At 28.6% G+C, this 20914-nt stretch overlaps 2 protein-coding genes across 2 annotated transcripts; one reads left to right on the top strand and one right to left on the bottom strand.

Annotated features, from left to right (window-relative positions):
- Positions 1-5527: 5527 nt before the first annotated feature.
- LOC126900923 (zinc finger BED domain-containing protein 5-like) lies at positions 5528-6730 on the top strand. Its single transcript, XM_050676958.1, has one exon. The coding sequence runs from the start codon at positions 5528-5530 to the stop codon at positions 6728-6730; it is 1203 nt and encodes a 400-aa protein (XP_050532915.1).
- A 7599-nt stretch (positions 6731-14329) lies between these two features.
- Positions 14330-19138, bottom strand: LOC126903092 (uncharacterized). The gene is made up of 12 exons (XM_050681059.1): positions 18945-19138; positions 18491-18613; positions 18167-18229; positions 17948-18034; positions 17371-17890; positions 16866-17091; positions 16522-16785; positions 16005-16376; positions 15379-15897; positions 15026-15120; positions 14752-14951; positions 14330-14679 (listed from the first exon to the last, which is right to left on the bottom strand). The coding sequence occupies exons 1-12, from the start codon at positions 19049-19051 to the stop codon at positions 14565-14567; spliced, it is 2691 nt and encodes an 896-aa protein (XP_050537016.1). The 5' UTR covers positions 19052-19138; the 3' UTR covers positions 14330-14564.
- Positions 19139-20914: the final 1776 nt, after the last annotated feature.

Genomic DNA, 20914 nt, shown 5'->3' with positions numbered 1-20914 from the left:
TGAATGATTTCCCCGGTGGTGTCCAACTTTTAATGAACCTCACAAACGAAAATTATAGAAATGTTTACTGACGTAAAAAAAACTTACTATTTTTCTAATTACTATTTTAGGAATTGACAAATAATTTGAAATTTGAAATTTTGGTACTGTTGTATCTTAAAAGAAATAACCCTAGTGTCTTAACTTAAAGTAATAAAAGTTTAATAATAACTCAAATGTATTTATTATAGATATAATTAAACAATGCAAAACATATAAAATAAATATACACTAAAAACACAATAAAACAATACACAAAATGAAAACTTAATGTCATAAACGTACCGCGCGAAAAGAGATTACCTTCGGTGCTCCTGAGGTCCTCTCTCCTCTACGATTCATTCCATTTTGTCTTATATACTAAAATATTTTGTTTTTCTTCTTTTTGCAAAATTAATAATACTGTCGTTTTCAAAAATGTTTATAAATTTTTTAATTCCTGGTCTAGTAATAATTACAATTAAACAAAACATTACAAAAATGTTTTACTTCCAGCTTTACAAATGATAAACTATATTACTGTATACAGACTGATTTTTTTATCATAACCCACTCATTTACTTTTAGAATAAATATAATTTAAACATTATTTTTGGTTTTCTTTAGTTACATATTATTCTTAAATTATTAACTATTTAAAACTTTTTATGTTCATCCCTTATGCCTTGTAAGGGTGTCAACTTTGTCTTTTTGTCTTTTAAATGGGAACACATATTTTGAATATAATAAAATGTTTGGATTTTTAATTAAATAGTAAATGGCATTTGAATTTTTAATATAACTTTATTAGTTTATTAGATATAAACATTTAAAGTTTCAAATTTTTGAGTTAATATACATGTACAATACACATGATGATATGATTAAAAATACAGGTAGCTAAATGGTTTATATGATATCAATGTCGCAGTCACGGATTGTTTATTATCAATTATGACTATCATAGATATACTTTCTGTATTGACAGTTAGTGTATTTATAAACTCACAACAATGTGCCTTACTACCATTGATAATAACAATGCTGTGTACCTGCTAATTTCTTTGAAGTTGTTTTAAACAAAGTAACTCATAACTAAATACTTTATTTATAATAAGTAAACAAATAATAAAATCTCCTTTCAGTATTGATGATCGTAAATTACTTGCTTTTGATGATGTTTCAGTGTCATTCCACTTCGAAATTATAAATAACGATTCAATTAGGTACACAAAAAGCTCAAGAAAATCATTGACAGCATAAAAACGTTCAACTCATTTAGTCGCACATAATTGTTTTAATGATTTTTTAGTTATACATTTTTGACTTTCTTCGATTTGACTTTTCAACACATCTTTTCGCTTTGGGTATATGAAAAAATCTCTAACTTTAGATGTTGTTCCTAATCAATTTCGTGTTTCTTGTATAGAAGATAAATAAGAAATAGCAAGGTTTAAAACATGAACAGCACAATGAACAAACGTCGCAAGCGGATAACTTTGGTGAATAAGAGATTGAGCTCCGTTAAATTGACCAGACATAGAAGCACATCCATCGTAACACTGTCCTCTAAGGTATTTTGTTTCTACGTTAAATGAATGTAAACTTTGAATAATAATATATAAACCTTTTCCAGTAGTATCTGTTGTAGGTACAAATTGAAGAATTCTTCCTTGATAAACATATTTTCAACATCTAAATATCGAACACACAAAGTTACTTGTACGCTTCCACCAATGTCGGCCGTTTCATCAGCAAGTATTTTGAAACATCTTTGGGCATTTATGTTTTTTACGATTTTATTTAAAATAATTTTATTACAGGATTCAATTATTTCATTTTGAAGTGTTTCACTTGTATATTTTATTGTTTCTTCCGCTTCCAAAAATGATTTTAAACGGTTATCTCCTTGGGCTCTGTATCTTAATATTTCTCTAAAATTTCCTTGATTTTCTTGGATAATTTGTCATTTTCTTGATATATATTGAAGTTACAAAGATAGCCGTTATTGTCAAAAAAAAAAAAAAAAATAATAATAATAACATTAAAAATGCAAATAATAATTAAACCTATAAGGTAGTTAAACCCTAAAGTTATTTTCGATTTGTAAAGTCGTTAAAATTAATTCAAATCTCCTGTTATTTTCTTTTATCAGAATTATTATGTCATTAATTCAATTATTAATTAAATTGTTAAACTATATTATATATTCAACTTAATAAATTTTTATGTTGATTATAATCGCATGGGATGATGTTTTTTGTTAATAACTAAATGGAAATAGCAATTTCACATGGGCAAAATTTTTAATAGTTGCAAGAGAATAAATCCAAACGTTGATATTTTATTTCATACAGATTAAATTTTATATGCATAAATATTCTGTTAACCGATATCAAATTTATTCCACTTGCACTTTCATAAAAAAATCCCTATCATTTGTAAACTAATGTAATAAATAAACAAACAAATACAAAAGGTTTTTCTTCAAAATATCTTTAATATATATATATATTTTTTTTTTTAATGAATTTTTACAATTAAGTTTCCTTGACAATTAGATGTAAATGTTGATTTTATCGACATTTCAGTTCACTTCGTTTTTTCCCGTGAAAAATAAACTATCGTCTTGTGTAATTATTAAGATTTATTTAATTAGTTATTGATATGGCAAGTGAAAAAAATATTTTTGGTCAAACAAATGAATCAAACTTACATAAGGTCATACGCAGAGTTGAAGAAATATGGAATCGTCGTTTCATGCATTCCAATTGTGTTTTAAATAATACAAATAAAGGACAAATATCAAAAAAGTCAACTAAAGATGGAAGAATTATCTGTAAACACTATTAAGATTAATAATTAAACTAACTATTTCGAATAGAGAAAAAGTTTTTTAATATAAAATATAAGAAAAATTAATAATAAGTTCTCTTATTCATATATAACAATAATTCAGTCGCTTTACTTTAATTTAACTATTTTAATATTAAAAACCTTTTTCGAAATTGATTATTTAATTAATAATTATTAAAATTATATTCAATTTGCAGCAATTATTAATAAAAATATTTATCCTATAAAAAATTTCATTATTCCAAAAAAATGAACGTATCGAAAAACGAATAAAAATGATAAAATTATTCTAGAAAAATTGGTAACTATAATTATATTAATATATTTATTCAATTTAGCTATGTTATTGGGGTTTGTCTGATTCAAAAATATAAAATAAACTATCAACCCCCTTAATATAAATGCGATAACATAATGTTTAATATTATTCTGCTATTTTTTCTATTGGATTTTTATGGGAAATTCAATTTTTATCGAAGATAATAATATAATATTAAGTATAGTTTATTTGTTTATTTAAATATCTCTTTGGTTACCTAGAATATGATGCAGCAAAGAGAATTCGGAACACTTTTTCAGAATGAAAAATNTGCAGCAAAGAGAATTCGGAACACTTTTTTAGAATGAAAAATATAAAAATAAAATTTTAAATTCAACAGAAAAAAAAAATATAGCAATTTCAAAAGACAATCCGCTATTAATATCAGCTGATTTGTTAGAAAAGGTATATTTTATTATGCTTTATTTCAATAAAAAGATTTTAGGGTATACCCTAAACCATTTTTTGGACTTAAAGCAGATTTCTTAAATAAATTTATCATATAATTAAATATATTTTTATGATCCGTTAAGAGTTTTCATAAGAAAAATTTGGAACGCAAAAAATCCGAAATAAAAAAACAACTTTTTGAGATATCTTCTAATACTACTGCTCGACCAAATTTAAAAAGAAATTCATCCGAAGAAGATGAAAAAGTCATAAAAAGTATACAACTTTTAAAATATAATTCATTTTTAAAAAATATGAAGTTTTCATTCTTGAAACAAATATGTAATATTTTTAAACATAAATTATTTTAGAGCCAAAAGTTAGTTCTAATCCTTTGACCTTAAATACGCCGAATGACGTAAATTTACTTGCTCTGTCCACTATTGAAGTAATAAAAGTACCAGAGAAAGAAAAAGGTAATTAGTTATTTAATCTATTTATTTTATGTAAAATTAAATAAAAAAATATTATTTATTAAACATAATTAATTATAATACGAGTTAAATTAATATAACTTCTGCAGAGGCGTGTCATTAAGGGGGTCCATGGACGTTTTAAACAAAAGTAATTATACGTGTTTAATTTCATATTCCAAAACCTTAAATAAACCTAAATAATAGTAAATTGTTCAACAAAGTCTTTTATTAATTTTATGAAAAATGTTTAAATATGGTTACACTTGCAGAAGTAATGCAAGATCAGAACACAAAATCTCTTGATCAGTATAATGCACCTTCATTTAAATCGCACACATCTTGGTATACTTCAGACACAATTAATGAGTACATTAAAATGATAGTAAAACGGTCAGAAGGTGAAGTTTATGCAGTTGTCNTGTAAAACGGTCAGAAGGTGAAGTTGTTTGAGCAAGTTGGGCAGCACCAAAGTAGTCAGCTGATGGCCGGCTTATCTCCGCGTCCGCGCCGGGTATTATGTAGAGCAGAGTTTCTCAAAGTGTGGTCCGCGGATCACCAGGGGTCCGAGAGCCCATATCAGGGGGTCCGCGGAGCTAACCCAAACCCAACCCAAATATAGGCTGCTGTTAATAAACGTTATTTTGTGTTTGAAAGTACTTTCTATAATCTATACTAGTGGTTTTCAACTGGTGTACCGCGATAAATCTATTAATAGTTTTATAATTTTGTATTTACCAGTATTATTATTGATACTCGGTGAAAATTGATAACTAACAAGCATAAAGACAGATTACGCTCATCATTAATCGTAGATACCTATAATAGTATTTAAAATTAGTTTGCCCATCGCAGCCGTCTCGATCGTTTTACGTCGCGTCGCGGAATATTGTGTTGTTAATGACTTATGTCCTACGTGGTATATTATTATATGGTAAATTTACAATATAATAATAAAAAATTGAGTGTTGGTCTTTAGAAATTAGCTATGGATTGTTGGTTAAAGATGGGTACTGTACGTGCAACTAAAGTGCCGATTGAAACTAATGGAGGCGGCAGACAGGCCCTTGTCCCACCTAACCTTGACAAGCCGTCTTGCTCAAAGTCTAGTGATAGTGTCAATAAAGCCAAAAAACGCAAATATTGTGATGAATATTTAAACCTGGGATTTGTGCAAGCGGGTATAGACATTGAACAAAAACCGCAATGTGTTTGTGTTACAAAATACTTTCCAATGAAGCAATGAAACCTGCTAAGTTGCTTAGGCATTTAGAAACAAAACACTCCGAGTTTTCTGGTAAGTCAATGGAATATTTTAAAATAAAAAATAATGAAATGAAAAAGTCAAAAAATAAAATTGAAAAAATTGCAACTGGCACTACAAATGAAAAGGCAACCATTGCATCATATGCTGTTTCTCCGTTGATAGCTAAGTCGGGAAATACCTTATAACATAGGAGAGGAGCTTATCATGCCTGCTGCAAAAAGTAAGTGCAGTATAATGTTAGATGAAACTACGGCCAAAGAAATAAGTTTGATTATGAAATCAAACGACACAGTTAAGAGAAGGGTTGACGATATATCTGAAAATGTGCACTCCCAATTAATTTCACGTTTAAAATCTACGGAAATGCTCGCATTACAACTAGATGAGAGTACAGATTTTACTGATAAATCTCACTTGCTAGCTTTTGTCCGTTACGAACCCGAAAAATATGTCATTGAAGATCTGTTATTTTGGAAAGAAGTAATACATAACAATGCAAATGATGTATTTGAAGTTCTTAATAATTGTATTTTAAAAAATGAACTAGATTGGAATAAATGTGTAGGGTTAACTACTGATGGAGCTGGAGCGATGGCGGGTCATAAAACTGGATTGATGGCTCGGGTGATGCAAGTAGCGCGGAACGTCAGGTGGACACACTGTTCAATACATAGAGAGGCTCTGGCAGTGAAGAAAATGTCAACTGAGCTTAAAACTGTATTTGACGAACTCGTCAAAATTGTCAACTACATTAAGTCTCGACCCTTGAACTCTCGCATTTTTACCAAGCTATGTCAAGAAATGGGAAGTGAACACGAACAGCTATTTTTACACACAGAGATTCGCTGGCTTTCTCGAGGAAACGTTCTTACACGTTTTTTCGAACTAGCTGATGAAGTAAGAATATTGCTTTGTGATGGTACACACAAAAAGTTCATCTTAAGAGAAAAACTTAATGACTTTTCGTGGCTCTGCAAAATTGTGTACTTGGTAGATTTTTTTACACATTTGAATGTTTTGAACTTAAAGCTGCAAGGACCTGATACTAATATATTCGTAGTAGAAGACAAAATCGGAGCAATGATTGAAAAACTAAAGCTGTGGTTAAATCGAGTTGAAAGAAAGTCTTACACATCATTGCCTGTGTTACAACAATTTCTAACCAAATCAGAAGACAGTCTACCTGTTGAGATTCAAGACATGATTGTCGAACATATGACAGACTTAGCGAGTGCTGTGAGAAAGTATTTTCCTGCACCAGATAAAAACAGTGACTGTATGAGCCACCCTTTCAAACAACAAGATATTGCCAGCCTTACTATCCTCTCTGAAAATGAACAAGATCAACTGGTAGATTTGTCTTGCAGTAGAGCTTGGGAAATAATCTTCAAAGAAGAAAATGATTAATGTCATTTTTGGTTTCTTGCCCGGTCGGAATTCACAGATTTAGCAAACAAAGCCCTCAAACAACTTGTGCCTTTTTGTACGACTTATTCGTGTGAACAGACATTTTCTACACTTTGTAACATAAAAAGTGTCAAGAGAAATCGACTGAAGAACGTTGAAACAGCATTGAGGTTGAAAATTTCAAAAATTGTTCCTAATACTTCGGACATTATAAAGTTTAAGAAACAAATGCATTCTTCCCATTGATAGTGTTTATATGTTTATCAAGATGTTTTATGTTAATAAAAATATTTGAGTACATTAAAAATTTTTTTAATTTCAAGTCCTGATACAAAAAAAATATTTTTTTTATATCTGGTGCTTCATCAAATTCAAAATTAAATTAAAAACAGAAAGCTATATATTTACACATAACGATATAGGCAAAACTAAGAATAATTAGCATAATGCGTTGGGTTGGGTTCCTTCGTAAATTTTTTTTTTTGACTTTTTTTTTGCTTGTTTTCCGAAAAATAATATAATGATGATCAAAAAAAAAAAAGTACGCCTGGAACCCAACCGGAGGTTCTCAAAGACTATAGGTCTTTAGATGGGGGTCCGTGATTCATTTGACTTTGAGAACCTCTGATGTAGAGTACTTGAAAGGCTTGCAGCGGGGATAAACCGGTCCGTGAGTATGGCTGACCAGCGGTGTGGACAGCATTGAACGTGTCGTGCATGTCGTTTTTTTTCCTATTGCTCATATAGTAGTGTATTGTACACGCTGTTGTTATGATACGCACGACCGGTTTTTTTACGTGTGCGTACGGTGACGAAAATCCAGTGGGATTTTGTTGAGTTGGTCGTCAAATATACGACGCTGGTTCCTGGTTTTTTTTTTTTGTGCTGTATTCGGGCCATCATCTTCTTTATTGTTGAAGATCTTCTTTCGTACACTGGCTGGACCGTGTGGCTTGGTCGAAGAATCCGTGGAGGACTTGGCTTGGACGTTTTTCTCGTTGTCATTGTATGTAAATTTATATTATACTAAAATTGTATTATTAAAACTATAGTAATTGTATGAATGGTAGCCTTTTCTTTTTTATTTTCCACTATTAATGATTAAAACCAATTATTGTGATTTGTCGGTGCGCTACTATTAGTCATACGGACCAACCGTATTATTAGGAGTCCGGTGGCGAACAGAAGTTTATGCAGTTGTCACTGATTTTATTGTAGCGTATTTTCGAGGAGGTTATCCAGCTGTAAGAAGATGGATGAAAAAAGATATTCACACAATAAAATTACTTTTTGTGTCCATGAATGTATATGAGAGTCATTGGATATTGACAATGGTTAATATACCTGAAAAGACTGTGACATCATATGATAGTCTTAAGTCCTATGAGGGTCCCTATCCAATGATATTAAAAAATTTCTTAATTGAATGGGAGATGGACAAAAAAGGAATAGCTTCTATATGGACATTACAAATAGGCGAGACATCTCGCCAAACCAATGGACATGATTGTGGGCCATTTACTGTTGAGCTGGCAGAAAAAATGTCTCGAGGAGATACAACACCAATAAATACAAATTTTATGCCTTTTATAAGATTAAGACACAAAAATAAAATTATTGCTGGCGAGCTATTCAATTAATATTTTTATGAATGAAATTTTATTTTTGTATTTTATATCAATTTTCTTAATATTCACTATAAATTGAAATTTTTATTTGTATACCACCAAACATTTTTTTACTTTTTCTATGTTTAATTGTTGTTTTGTTATTTTATTTTAATCTTATTTTTCTTTGTAACATTTTATTTCAAATTTAATATACATTTATCTTAACTGAAATAATTTAATGTTCTTGTTATGTGAGTGTACAAATATAATATACAGTTATGGATACAATTAAGTTAAAAAGTCAGCCAATTATAAATTTTTAGATTAACAAGCGTATCTACTATCTTAACAACTTAATTTTAATTTTACTAAATGACGATTCATAAAGACTTTCATAACTTTTGTTTATTTTTTAAATACTATTTTAATAACAAAAAATTCTTTTCTGTATTTTTTATGAATGCGGTATATTTAATAGGGGTAACTAAAATTATTTGTTTATAATTCTCTAAACTGATAAACTATAAAATAAATTTAAAAATGAACTACAAGTTCAGAATATTTCCGTTGTTATTATATTTTTGCTACGGGTATTTTTGTTATCTAAATGACCCAATGAAATCCAAATAATTTCTAGAAATCTCTGATAAAATGTAGATAAATACGTGTCGTCGAATCCTATCAAATTATCTTCAATTTTGTTATTTATTTAAAATACCATTTATTTTATAGTAAATAAATATAGTATATTATAAAAAAAGTTAATACCAATATATTAGGCATTTTTTTTAAGTCGGGGGGTGTCCAGACATGGAGGACATCCCCCCAAAATACGCCACTGAGTGCACGTTATTCTCTTCTGTTATCTATAGCATATACGAGGTGTGTTTGCTCAATGAGCTCCTATCAAACGTTTGCTCTAATGAACTTGTAAATAAAGAAAAAAAATAAAGTTTTCACAGTTTTATAATGAAAACGTATGAAATTGATATTCAATAATTTAATATTGCAATTTTTACGGAGATATTATAAAAATAATAAAGTAGTTGTATATTTCTTTACTTTTAACGTGTATACAAATTGAAAGGGCTTGATGTAATACTCTTCAAAAAAAAACTGTTTGTTGCTTATGAATAATTAAACAGGACTACAAGAAACTTTCATCAGAAGCAAAAATATACTTTTCTTTTTCAACTTTTTTCGCTGTTTTCAAATCTTCAATTAGACTTTTTTTCATCACTTTTCATTTTTTTATATTATTACTAACTAGTAAAAAATGATTATTTACATATAAAAAAAATAATTAAAACAAAAAAAAATTTGAAAACAAAATTTTGAAATCGATGGTTATGAAGACAAACTAACAACGATTCTAATGCTGAAGACTAAAACCAGAAGAGTCATCGCTGAGATCACAAAACTCTATGTGTGTGTCGTTGAAAATTTCAACGATCAGATTTTGCAATGTTATGCCAGCCTGGGTGGTCATATAATCAATGTAATCTCAATACTTGAATGACAAGACCACAACACGATTGTTAAGAGAAAATTAAATTTTGTTTAAAATATAAATATTTTACAGTCGTTTAAAATACGAACCAACTTTTAAAACACTCTTTATTAGCTTCGAAGCGAAGCTGAGAAGCTGTATTTGAAAATACATTTTTTTTTTGTTTTAATTAGTATTTTTATATGTAAATACTCATATTTAACTAGTTGGTAATAATATAAAAATTAAAAGTGATAAAAAAATTCTATCTTCTTCTTCTTGCTCCTCGCCTTAATCTCAACTACTTGGGGTCGGCCATAAAAAGTTCTATAAAATAATTAGTAATAATATCATAACTTAGAAATGATAGAAAAAGTGAAATTTTCGATTTGAAAACAGAGAGAAAAGTTGATTTAGAAATATATATTTCTGATTCCGATGAAAATTCCTTGTAAGCCAATGTTTTATAATTCATAAGTAAAAAAAAAATTGTTCATACAGTATTGCATCAAAACGTTTAATGTTTATACGTATGTTACAGAAGTGACAAAATATACTACTTTATAATTTTTTATTATTTCTCTATAAAAACTACAATATTAAATAATTAAATATTAACTTCATAATTCAATAAATTTCAATTTGTAATAAAACATTTGAATAGAAGTCTTAGTAAAATTTTCAATGTAACTCTTAGTATTTAAATAATTATTACATATATACTATATATTATAGTGTATATTGATACACTACACATAATACATTCTGCTTGTTACGTATTTTTTTAAATTAAAATATATGTATTGATTATTCATACGTAACATCAGGGCCGTATTTAGGGGTGGCACGGGTAGGCATATGCCCAGGGGCGGCAAAATATTTTAGCAAAATTTATTTTAAAAATGTAATGAAAAAAAAAAGTAATTGCATTTTATTTAATATTTTTGTAATTTGTATTTTTTTTATTAGCTTTCAATACAAAGTATTATTATAGCTTAACAATTAAATAAAATGAGAAAAGAAAAGAAAAAAAATAATAATAATAAAAAAAAAAATAGTACAATTGATCTTACAACAACAAAATTACAGTAAACATCGTTAAATAAAAAAACCAGCTGAATAAATGAAAGAAATAACTAAAGATATTACATTGAGAGAAGTTGAGTTAAGAATAGCGTAACAATTAATAGGAGAGATATTAAGATGAGATAAATTATTAAATAAAATAGAACGATTACTTTCAAATGCACAGCAGTCAAAAATTATATGAGGAAAATCGCAGAGAACTTCATCGTCATGTTTGGGGCAGAAAGGAGAATTGTTAAGGGACATTTTGTACGCATGAAAAGGAAGGCGATTATGACCAAGTCTTAGTCGAGAAAAGGATAATATATGGAACCGGGAGAGAGGAAGTTTATGGAACCAAGGATGATTGGGAATAGTTGGTGAAATTGATTTGTGCCAAGCTGCGATGAGAGAGAAAGGAGAAGACCAATATTCTTGCCATGCTAGAAATATCGTCTTATTAAGGGATGAAACGAAGTCGGACGATGGAATATTGAGGGTTGGACGACGGGTAATGAATTTGGTAAGTTTGGCTAAATGGTCAGCCTCCTCATTACCAAAAATACCCACATGACTAGGACACCATAAAAATTCGATTTTTGTATTAGCTAAGAAAAGATTATAAATTAATGATTTTATTTTAATAATAAGAAAAGATCTGGATTTTTTTAATGAATTAAAAGAGAGAGAAGAAAGGACTGATAAAGAGTCAGTAATTATTAAATCATTAGAAATATTGAAGGATTAAATAAGCTCAAGGGCCGAAGAAATGGCATAACACTCAGTAGTAAAAGAACAAGATTGTGAAGGGAGAATATCTGGGAATTTAATATTAAGACTAGGAATAAAGAACGAGAAACCAGCGGAATTAGAGCTTACTGAACCATCAGTAAACATAAAACAATAATTGGAGAAATTAGAGAATAAGAATTCATTGAATAGATTATTAACAAAATTAATAGGGAGAGATTGTAATTGCAGTTTTGAGTAAGAAAGAAAGTGATGGTTAAAGTGAATAGGTGGGCAATAAATGAGAGCTAGGAAGGAGACATCATAGATAGGCAAACGATTTAAAGATGTGATTATCATATTAAGGTACGGAGTCAAAATCGAAGAGATTGAAGCAAGTAAAGGAAGAGTTTTGGGAACATAGCGCCAAACTGCGCATAGAGAATGANCATAACGCCAAACTGCGCATAGAGAATGATAATTATAAAATATCGAGTTGGCAGAATAGGATAACTGTTTAGTAAGAAATTTACAAGCTAGAAGTCGAGAACGAACTTCGATGGGGGGACAAGCGCATTCCACTTCTAAACTTATATTTGGGGTAGAGTAAACGGCGCCTAAGATAGTACGTAAACAAGAAGTCATAAGGGAATTTACAGTGCACGATGGAGGCAGAGGAATATAGAAAAGATCCATAATCTACTTTGGAATGTATAAGAGATTTAAATACAAGAAGAAGTGAAGAGGGGTGGGAGCCCCACTAAGTCCCCGCTATAGAACGTAACAAATTGGACCAACGTGGTAAAGTGGAAATCAGGTATTTAAAATGTGGCATCCAACGAAGTTTTTGGTCAAGCTTAAGGCCAAGGTAAGTGACACAATCATAATAAGATAAACTAACATTATCAAGATAAATATTCGGAATTTGAAGAATGTGTTTTCTTGTGAAAACAATAGCTTTACTTTTTTCCGGAGCAGATTCAAAAAAAGATAACTGAAGAGACGTAGAGAGAGTTTGGAGAGCAATATTAATGTTAGAGGCAGCAATCTCAAGTGATTTATGGGAAGAAAAAATGATAATGTCATCGTTAAATAAACTCGAATGATTGTTGGATGATGAAAGAGCGATGCTTATATCTGCAGTATAAATGTTAAAAAGAATTGGACTGAGACAACTACCTTGAGGAAGTCCTCTATAAGTGGTTCTATAACAGGTAGAGCCAAATGGGGAGTTAAAATGGAGATTACGACAATGAAATAAAGAAAATATAAATTTACACATCACAATAGGAATATTGAGGGAAAAAAGACGAGAAATAAGTATAGGTATATGAACAGAATCAAAAGCACCACGAATATCAACAAAGGCAGCTGCAGTAAAAAGGCGGTTACAATACAAATGATAAACAGACCCAACTAAGGAAGATAAACATTCCATAGTGCCTACATCGCGTCGAAAGCCAAACATGTTATTTGGTAATAGAGAATTGGCTTCAAGAAACCAATCGAGGCGAGTTTTTAAAATAAACTCAGTTATTTTGCATAAGGAAGAAGAAAGAGCAATAGGACGGTATGCAGGGCTTGAAGCACCACTTTTAGGAATAGGAATGACTTTAAAGGTTTTCCAGGATTCAGGGATGATATTATTAAGCCATAAATCATTTAAAATAGATAAGAGTATATCAAATGCTTTAATAGGAAGGTGTTTGAGCATTAAAGGAGAAATACTATCTAAGCCAGCTGCAGTGGACTTTCTAGAGGAAATAGCTAAGGAGAGTTCATAACGACTGAAAGGAGATGAAAGGAAGTTGGTATTATTATGCGGCACATGAGTTGCGAAGTATGAATTAGATTCATCAAGGTTAAGAACGTATGGTGGTACCACTTTATCGCAAAAGTTGTAACTTAGAGCACATATTAACCCATGAGTCTTTCTTAGCTTTAATTTGTATTTTAGAAAAATGTTATGAACTACTGTTTATATAGCTGTATTATTGCTACGAACTAAGATATGTAGTATATATATAATATAATCTTGGTCCGTGATTATTGTCTACAATCGACTATAATAGCTAGATGATAAAGATATTCAGAAAAAATCTAATTTTAGAAATTGGTCAACTATTTTACCGAATAAATCAAAACAATGATAATTGTATAGTGATATCGATATTCAATGGTATTGCATTGTAAATTGTGACAGACAACAGTATTAAGAGGACGCCATACGGGCAAACGAAACAACGATATGACCGAGAGAATGCGCTTTTAGATGTTTTACAACCGAACTCTTCAATCACCCCCTGTCCATCATTCCATATAGCACGCGCACACCTGTACGGCCGCCTAATATTATTTTGGAGCAGCACATCATTCTACTATTGACTGTTGTGCTGTGCGTTACATATTATTTTCATTGATAAAGGCGATAAAGCTCTCATAAAATAAAACAAAATGAATATGTAATTATAATAAAATATCATAAGATTATAATATGATATTATTTCAAATGCTACCGCTTATTAAACGTTAAAATGTTATGAGTATCACATTTGTAGTTAATAATTTATTCACAACAATGAAAAAATTAATTTTATATAATTTATCGTGTTATGTGAAATATATAATAATAATATCTAGTAACATGTATGTAGTTAGTACTTAGTTAAGTTAAAACATCGAATATTATTGAAATTGTTGGGGAACTAATTATTAAAATTTTTACTGATTATAAATCGATTCTTTTCGACCGAGAATAGAGAATAAAAGTTTTTTTATCTTTTAATGCAGTGTCACTATCCATGACACAATCACCTTAAATTTACAGTCATATGTTAGATTTTAGTGCAGTGTGGTTTTACCTTGAAAAAAGTCATTATAGAGTCGAAGGAAAAAAAAGAAAAATAATTAATCAAACAAATTTTTAATTATTTTATATATATTAATTTTTTCTTGTGTTTTTTGATATTTTTTTTGGTTCTTTTATATCTGATTTGAGCAATCTCTTTGGGAACTGGGGATCTACAATCTCTGGTAGTAAACACTCCATGTAAAACCTATGAAAGTAAAATATTAGTGACTTTTTATTTATATTTTTAACAATATATATTATTAATTGATTGGTTTACATTCTAAGTTGGTTTGACATTTTTTCGTTCCAAAATGTTTGATTGTAGTATATCTCCTCTATATTTATCCATTTGTTAGTATAAATTACAAAAAAACATTTCTCTCTACGTGTAGAGTGTAATTGACCCATTATTTGATAAAAGTACACATGGTTTTCTTTTAACTTTAATTTAGCACTTTCAAACTTGCAATATTGTAACTAAAAATAAAATTTGTATAGTTTTTAAAAATAAATATTTATTTTTAATATTACTTAATTAAATTGATACTTACTAGTTTATTTTCTACTGCTTCTACAGCACTACTCGAGTCACGAGCAGAATACGGACATTTAATTTCCACCAAATAATTTTCTTCTATTACACCGTCTAGACAAACGTAGTATAGTAGGTAATATAGTAATATAACACAATAATAATTTCTTTATGTCATTGATTTTTACGCTAGTTAAAATTAAATTTTTAATACTTAGAATAAAGTGTATGTACGATGTAAATATCAGCGCGTTATATGCCCAGTTTTAGCTATAAATTTATCTTATACAAGTTAAAATGAATTATTAAAAAAAAATGTTGTCGTTTTATAGTAATCTAACATAAAACAAATAAAACATTCGATTTAATTACCTGGACTAGCGGCTAAATATGGAAAATCTGGATCTACTACCAAACCACTATTGTTGACAATTTTATTTAATAACCGCTCAACTTCTTGTCGAGCTTTAGCTTCCATTATTTTTCCATGCTGCAATGCTTTTGACTGAACATCAGGTGCGTATAAAATATTATAAACTACATTTCTACAGCTTGTGTTGGATCGCATCTTACATATCTGACCATAATTAGAGGCAGTCAAGCGTTTCTTTCGTTCACTGTACCACATTGCATTGTTGCTCTGATCTCTCGTTTCAATTTCAATTTTTTTAACATCAGCTTGACCTAAAGATTCCAAAAAATTATTTTTTTTCATCTCAATTTCTTCCGGTGAAAATATTTCTATAAGCGGTTCTGCTAGTCCATAGTCTTCATCCGCACCATTTGATTTAGGTTTTTTGCATTTTCTCTTATCGGGGAATAATTGTCGTCTTCTACTAGTATTGCACTTTATTCTTTCGTGATTCAATAAAAACTTTTTACCGAATTTTCCTATAATAATAAGAATGTGAAATAATTAAAAAATAAATAATTTCTGTATTTTTTAATTTTTAAAAATTCTAAAATTATAATTATAATTTTAGAACTATATATTTTACCTGGACTGCAGTTACTTGTTTTTTTATGTATTTGTCTTAAATATTCTTTGGAGTTGAATGCCACAACAGCTGCCTCTACCCTCGTATTATAATTGCCTCTTCCACAAAAGTTCAATCTCTTACCTCCTACGTGTTTATTAATCAAAGAATTAAATTGTTCACAAATATTAGAGGTCTTGTTTTCTAATAAACTTTCTGAATGAGAAACGAGTCTAGAAGAAATATTTAATATTTCTCTCATCATCTCTCCAGTTTCCGCCTCTGGAACTAAATTTATAGTTGTTTCTTTTGATCCAGTACAAAAGTATGAACTGCATTTTGTATGTTGGCCAAGTCTATGATAGGGTGCATTAATTAAGTCGTTCTTAAGACCTAAAATAATATACATTTATTAAAACTTAAAATGTATCAAGTTAATGGTACATGTAAAATTAAACTGAACATCATGTTATTCAAAATAAAATGTAATAAAGAATCTGATTCTCTGACTGAGTAAAATAATATTATAAATTGATACCTTTAATTTTTTGTAATTTGGTTAGTCCTGCTTCTTTTCTCCAATGAAGGGCAGCTTTTTGAACATCACTTCTAAACCGCAGAATATTTGACAATATGAACTTGCGAACACGAAGTGGATACTTTGTGTTTCTGGCCATAGCTGTAAGTTTTGAAGTATAGTTTCTCAAAAGGTGATTTTTACATTCAATTTTTTTAATATTGAATTCAATGCCATATGGTCGACTTTCTACCAATCGTTTAGTTACACTACTATCGCCATCACCTATCAAGCAATATATTTTTATTATTAATGTAATAACACAATAATAATAATTTAGTACTTGTATATAATTTATTAATTACCAATCAAACAGTTATATTTAAGACCATGCATTTCGATGCTTTTAGAAAATCCTTCCAGAATGCAATCTGCTTCCATGCATGTTGAAGCTTTTTTCCAGTTAAGAAAACATTTGTGATCTGGTACATTTTTAATTTTCATACTTGAAGCCCTTTGACAAATTATACAATATTTGTTACGTATTCCAACAAATAAAACTTTTTGAGTTTTTAGTCCAATTATTGTTGCCTACGTGTAAACAAAACGTTAGAATTATTTTAATAATTTTATTTAAATTTTTTATTACAACCATTTGATGTAAAAATATTTTTGATTTTTAGAGGCGACATAAAAAGTTGGTATTTTAAACTTAATACTGTCTTAAAAACAACCATTAATTATACATTAATTAATGTATAAATGTATAACTATCATTCAAATGACAATATTATTAACAAATTAAAAAAAATATATTAGTGAGTTGTGTAACAAGCAGAAGAAATATATAATGTTCTTGTAGGGACTTACTGCTCCAGATAATGCGTCATATTTGGTCTTGTAGCTTCGCTTGGACCATTGGCCATCAGTGACAACAGTAATAACTGGCGTGCCATCGATATCTACGTCACCAGATTCAAATGCTAATTTTCTTTCTTCGTCGCCGGCTTTCTTCATTTCATCCCATGCAGTAGCATGAACTACTTCGGCTACCTCAGTTTGAATATTCAAAAAACCTCTACTACACAAAACAGGCAAGTCGAGAAATCCCGCGAATTCTTGTAGCTGAGTATGACCAATTCCAATTGCATGACAAGCATTTACGACAGCTTTATTTATTCGCATCTCCGACTGTTTCATATCCTCTGTATGTAATTTAGTTTTTATGTTACAAACTTTACATTTGAATGTGATAACTGATGAAAAGCCATAGATCACCTCTGACTCATATTCCATGTCGACAAACGAGCAATCATATGGGCCAACATGACGCTTTTGAATTTGTTGAATTAAATGTGATATATTCACAATTCTTCTACCACTTAATTCTCTAGAAAATTGAAGTTTTTATTGAATACATAAGTAAATTATTAATGAAATGCTTTACTGGTTATTCGGTTCATTTTCACTAATCGATGAAACACTATTTTTTTCCATATGGATACTTAAACTATGTTCCGATGTACTATAGTCACTTGAGTAAAAAAGATACAGAAAAAGATATTCATAAATATTTTTAATTAAATTATAAATAATTTTATAAGTAATAATTATTTCTTAATAGGGGTTGAAATATTTAAAAAACTATTATGATATAATTACTCACTTGGATTGTGACCATTCTGTCATTTCAGAACTGGAGGGCGTATCATGTATGACCATACTGATTCTTAGTTTAAAAAAAATCAAAAGATTTTATGATAACAGTGATGTAAATAAAATATTTATTAATCCTGATTTATACTATTTTTCAATAAACTACGATTTAGAGGAGTACTATTTCTTACAGAATGAGATATATTATTATTATGTTAAAAATTAGAAGGTTTAAAATGTGTGGTAATATTATCTCTACATTTTTACAAAGTTAAAAGCTTATGATATATTTTGAAAAAAAAATTGTATAAATAAAAACATTTAAGACCCTTACGATAAATCCGGATTAATACTATTTTGAAGTAAATTATGATTGAATGAAGTGATATTTGTTATAGGATGATATTTTTCATCATAATTTGAAGTTGACTCATTATGTGGTATTTCATTCAATTTTCTATATAAAATAATTATTCGTCTTATAATAAGAACATTAAAAAATTAAATATGAATTTAAGGTATAAATTTTGAAGTATGTTTTTTAATATCTAAATAATATGTATTATATACATATATATGTATTATATACATATATATTTATAAATATAATCGATTTTTATGATAAATATAGTCTCAAAATGATGTGAAATGATTTTTAAAATTTTAATTTTATAAATCAAATACAATTAGAGTGAAACAAATATGGAATATCATAAGCAGCCAGCTCTAGTGACAGCAAATTTGTTTTTATATACAGCAACAAAAATTAAGTTATCAAATTTACTTACGACTTATCTTTATGGAATCTTTTCTGGATATTCTTCATTCTTAATTTAAGTTTAGTTTTTGATAAAATATTTTTTCTTTTACAAGCACGTTGCTTTTTAGGTGACATTATAAGTAACGCGGGTTTCACAAAATACACAAAACGTGGTAAAGTTTAAATATCAACTTTCAGTGTAACGTTATAATGCACAATGAAGCAAAAAATAAAAGTATAAATTTTTATTTGGTCAGTATAAAATTTGTTAAAGATATTACCAAGAAATAATACACATAAACAAATGTATATTAGATACATTTGTTTATACCAATTATCAAACAAACGGATATAGAAATCATAAAATAAATGCCATTTCACATTTTATCAAAAAAATCAAAAATACCTTTATCATATATTATTTTTCTACCATTTCGTTCAAATTCCAAAGAATTATTATTTATAACTTACCTTAAATTAAGATAGGCGTGAAAAACCTGGTATGTGCAAAAAATGTAAATTAAAAATATTTATCTCTGAATTAAAAAAATACACAATTGCAGATTTTATTTTAGATTGAAAAATTTGAATGTCGAAATGCTCATATAAAATTTAATTTAAGTTTATACTCACTATAATGCAAGTAAGTTTAGTGCGTACGCCCACTCAATACATATATAAAATAAATGTATTATGTAAGAAATATTCTATGTATCATAATATTTATGATACATAGAATGTATACATATGAATATATTATTCATAGTCAATCAGAAATTTGTAAAATGCTGTTTAATAATGCCAAGGCCTATTATTCGTGTTACAAACTTTTTGTAAAACTGATACACGAGTCTTAAAACTCATAAAAAATTAAATGATATAATATAGAACGTATAAATAAATTAGGACCGGTGAACATTTAATTCATACACAAATTTTTCATGACCTTTATTTTTTTGGTAAATAATTAATTTTTGGAGAAAGAATATCTAATTTTCGCCGGATACTAAAAAGACGGTTGAATCGTCCAGCTACCCACGAATATAATGTATACTGTGGACTCATATTCGTAACAAGAATGTTTTCTAATGTTACAAAATAAAACTCCACGTAAATTTCTGACAGATTTCCGATCAATAGATATTTTTATTATATTTGCATCATTATTTACGTGTAAAAATGAACACAGTAAAGTTAAAATTTAAGTCTCATCATCCGTCAATAATAACAATTATTTTACAAATTCAGATAAGCGACTGCTAAATGGTACCCCGGTTCGTCGATAACAAAGTATAAAAATAACTGGTTTTGATCGATAGTAAGGTAGCAGTTGAAGGGTGAGGGTAATCGGTTACCGTCATTCAACAAAAAATTCGTCACGTTATAATTGCCACCAGGGACCGACACATGTCGATAGCCAAAAAATTCATTATTTTGCATAAAAACTGTTTTGCGCGGGACTACTTCATTTGATCTGTATTGACGCTAGAGTTCCAAATTTTTTACCAAATTATAGAGGACAAAATTATCTGTGATCTAGCGTTTTTATAATTTTGATAACACAACTCTGAAGCTATTTATAAAACATTTAAAAAACCAAAAAAATAGGAATGTTTAATAGTAAATATAAAGTACTAGAAATTATGTTAACAAAAAAATAAAAACGCTAGATCACAGATAATTTTGTCCTCTATAATTTGGTAAAAAATTTGGAACTCTAGCATCAATACAGATCAAATGAAGTAGTCCCCCGCAAAACATGTTTAAAACCGTTTTTCATTCTCTGTATGGCGTCCTCTTAATATATTTTTATTAGTACGTTATACACTTATGACTTATATTATATTTAATTCTTATGTATTTTGCTTATGCGTCATGTGTGTACTGTGTATGCATTATGAAAATGCGATGAATTGATACATTGATGATTGTCATATGATATATTACTATATAACATTTATATTATATTATATAATAATGTAAGTTTTATTATTTTTA

The sequence above is a fragment of the Daktulosphaira vitifoliae genome, unplaced genomic scaffold, assembly GCF_025091365.1.
Source record: "Daktulosphaira vitifoliae isolate Bord-2020 unplaced genomic scaffold, ASM2509136v1 Scaffold_3, whole genome shotgun sequence".
In the NCBI taxonomy this organism is placed as follows: Eukaryota; Metazoa; Arthropoda; class Insecta; order Hemiptera; family Phylloxeridae; genus Daktulosphaira; species Daktulosphaira vitifoliae.
The sequence above is the reverse complement of the archived record's forward strand: the minus strand, read 5'-3'. Positions and strand labels throughout refer to the sequence as shown.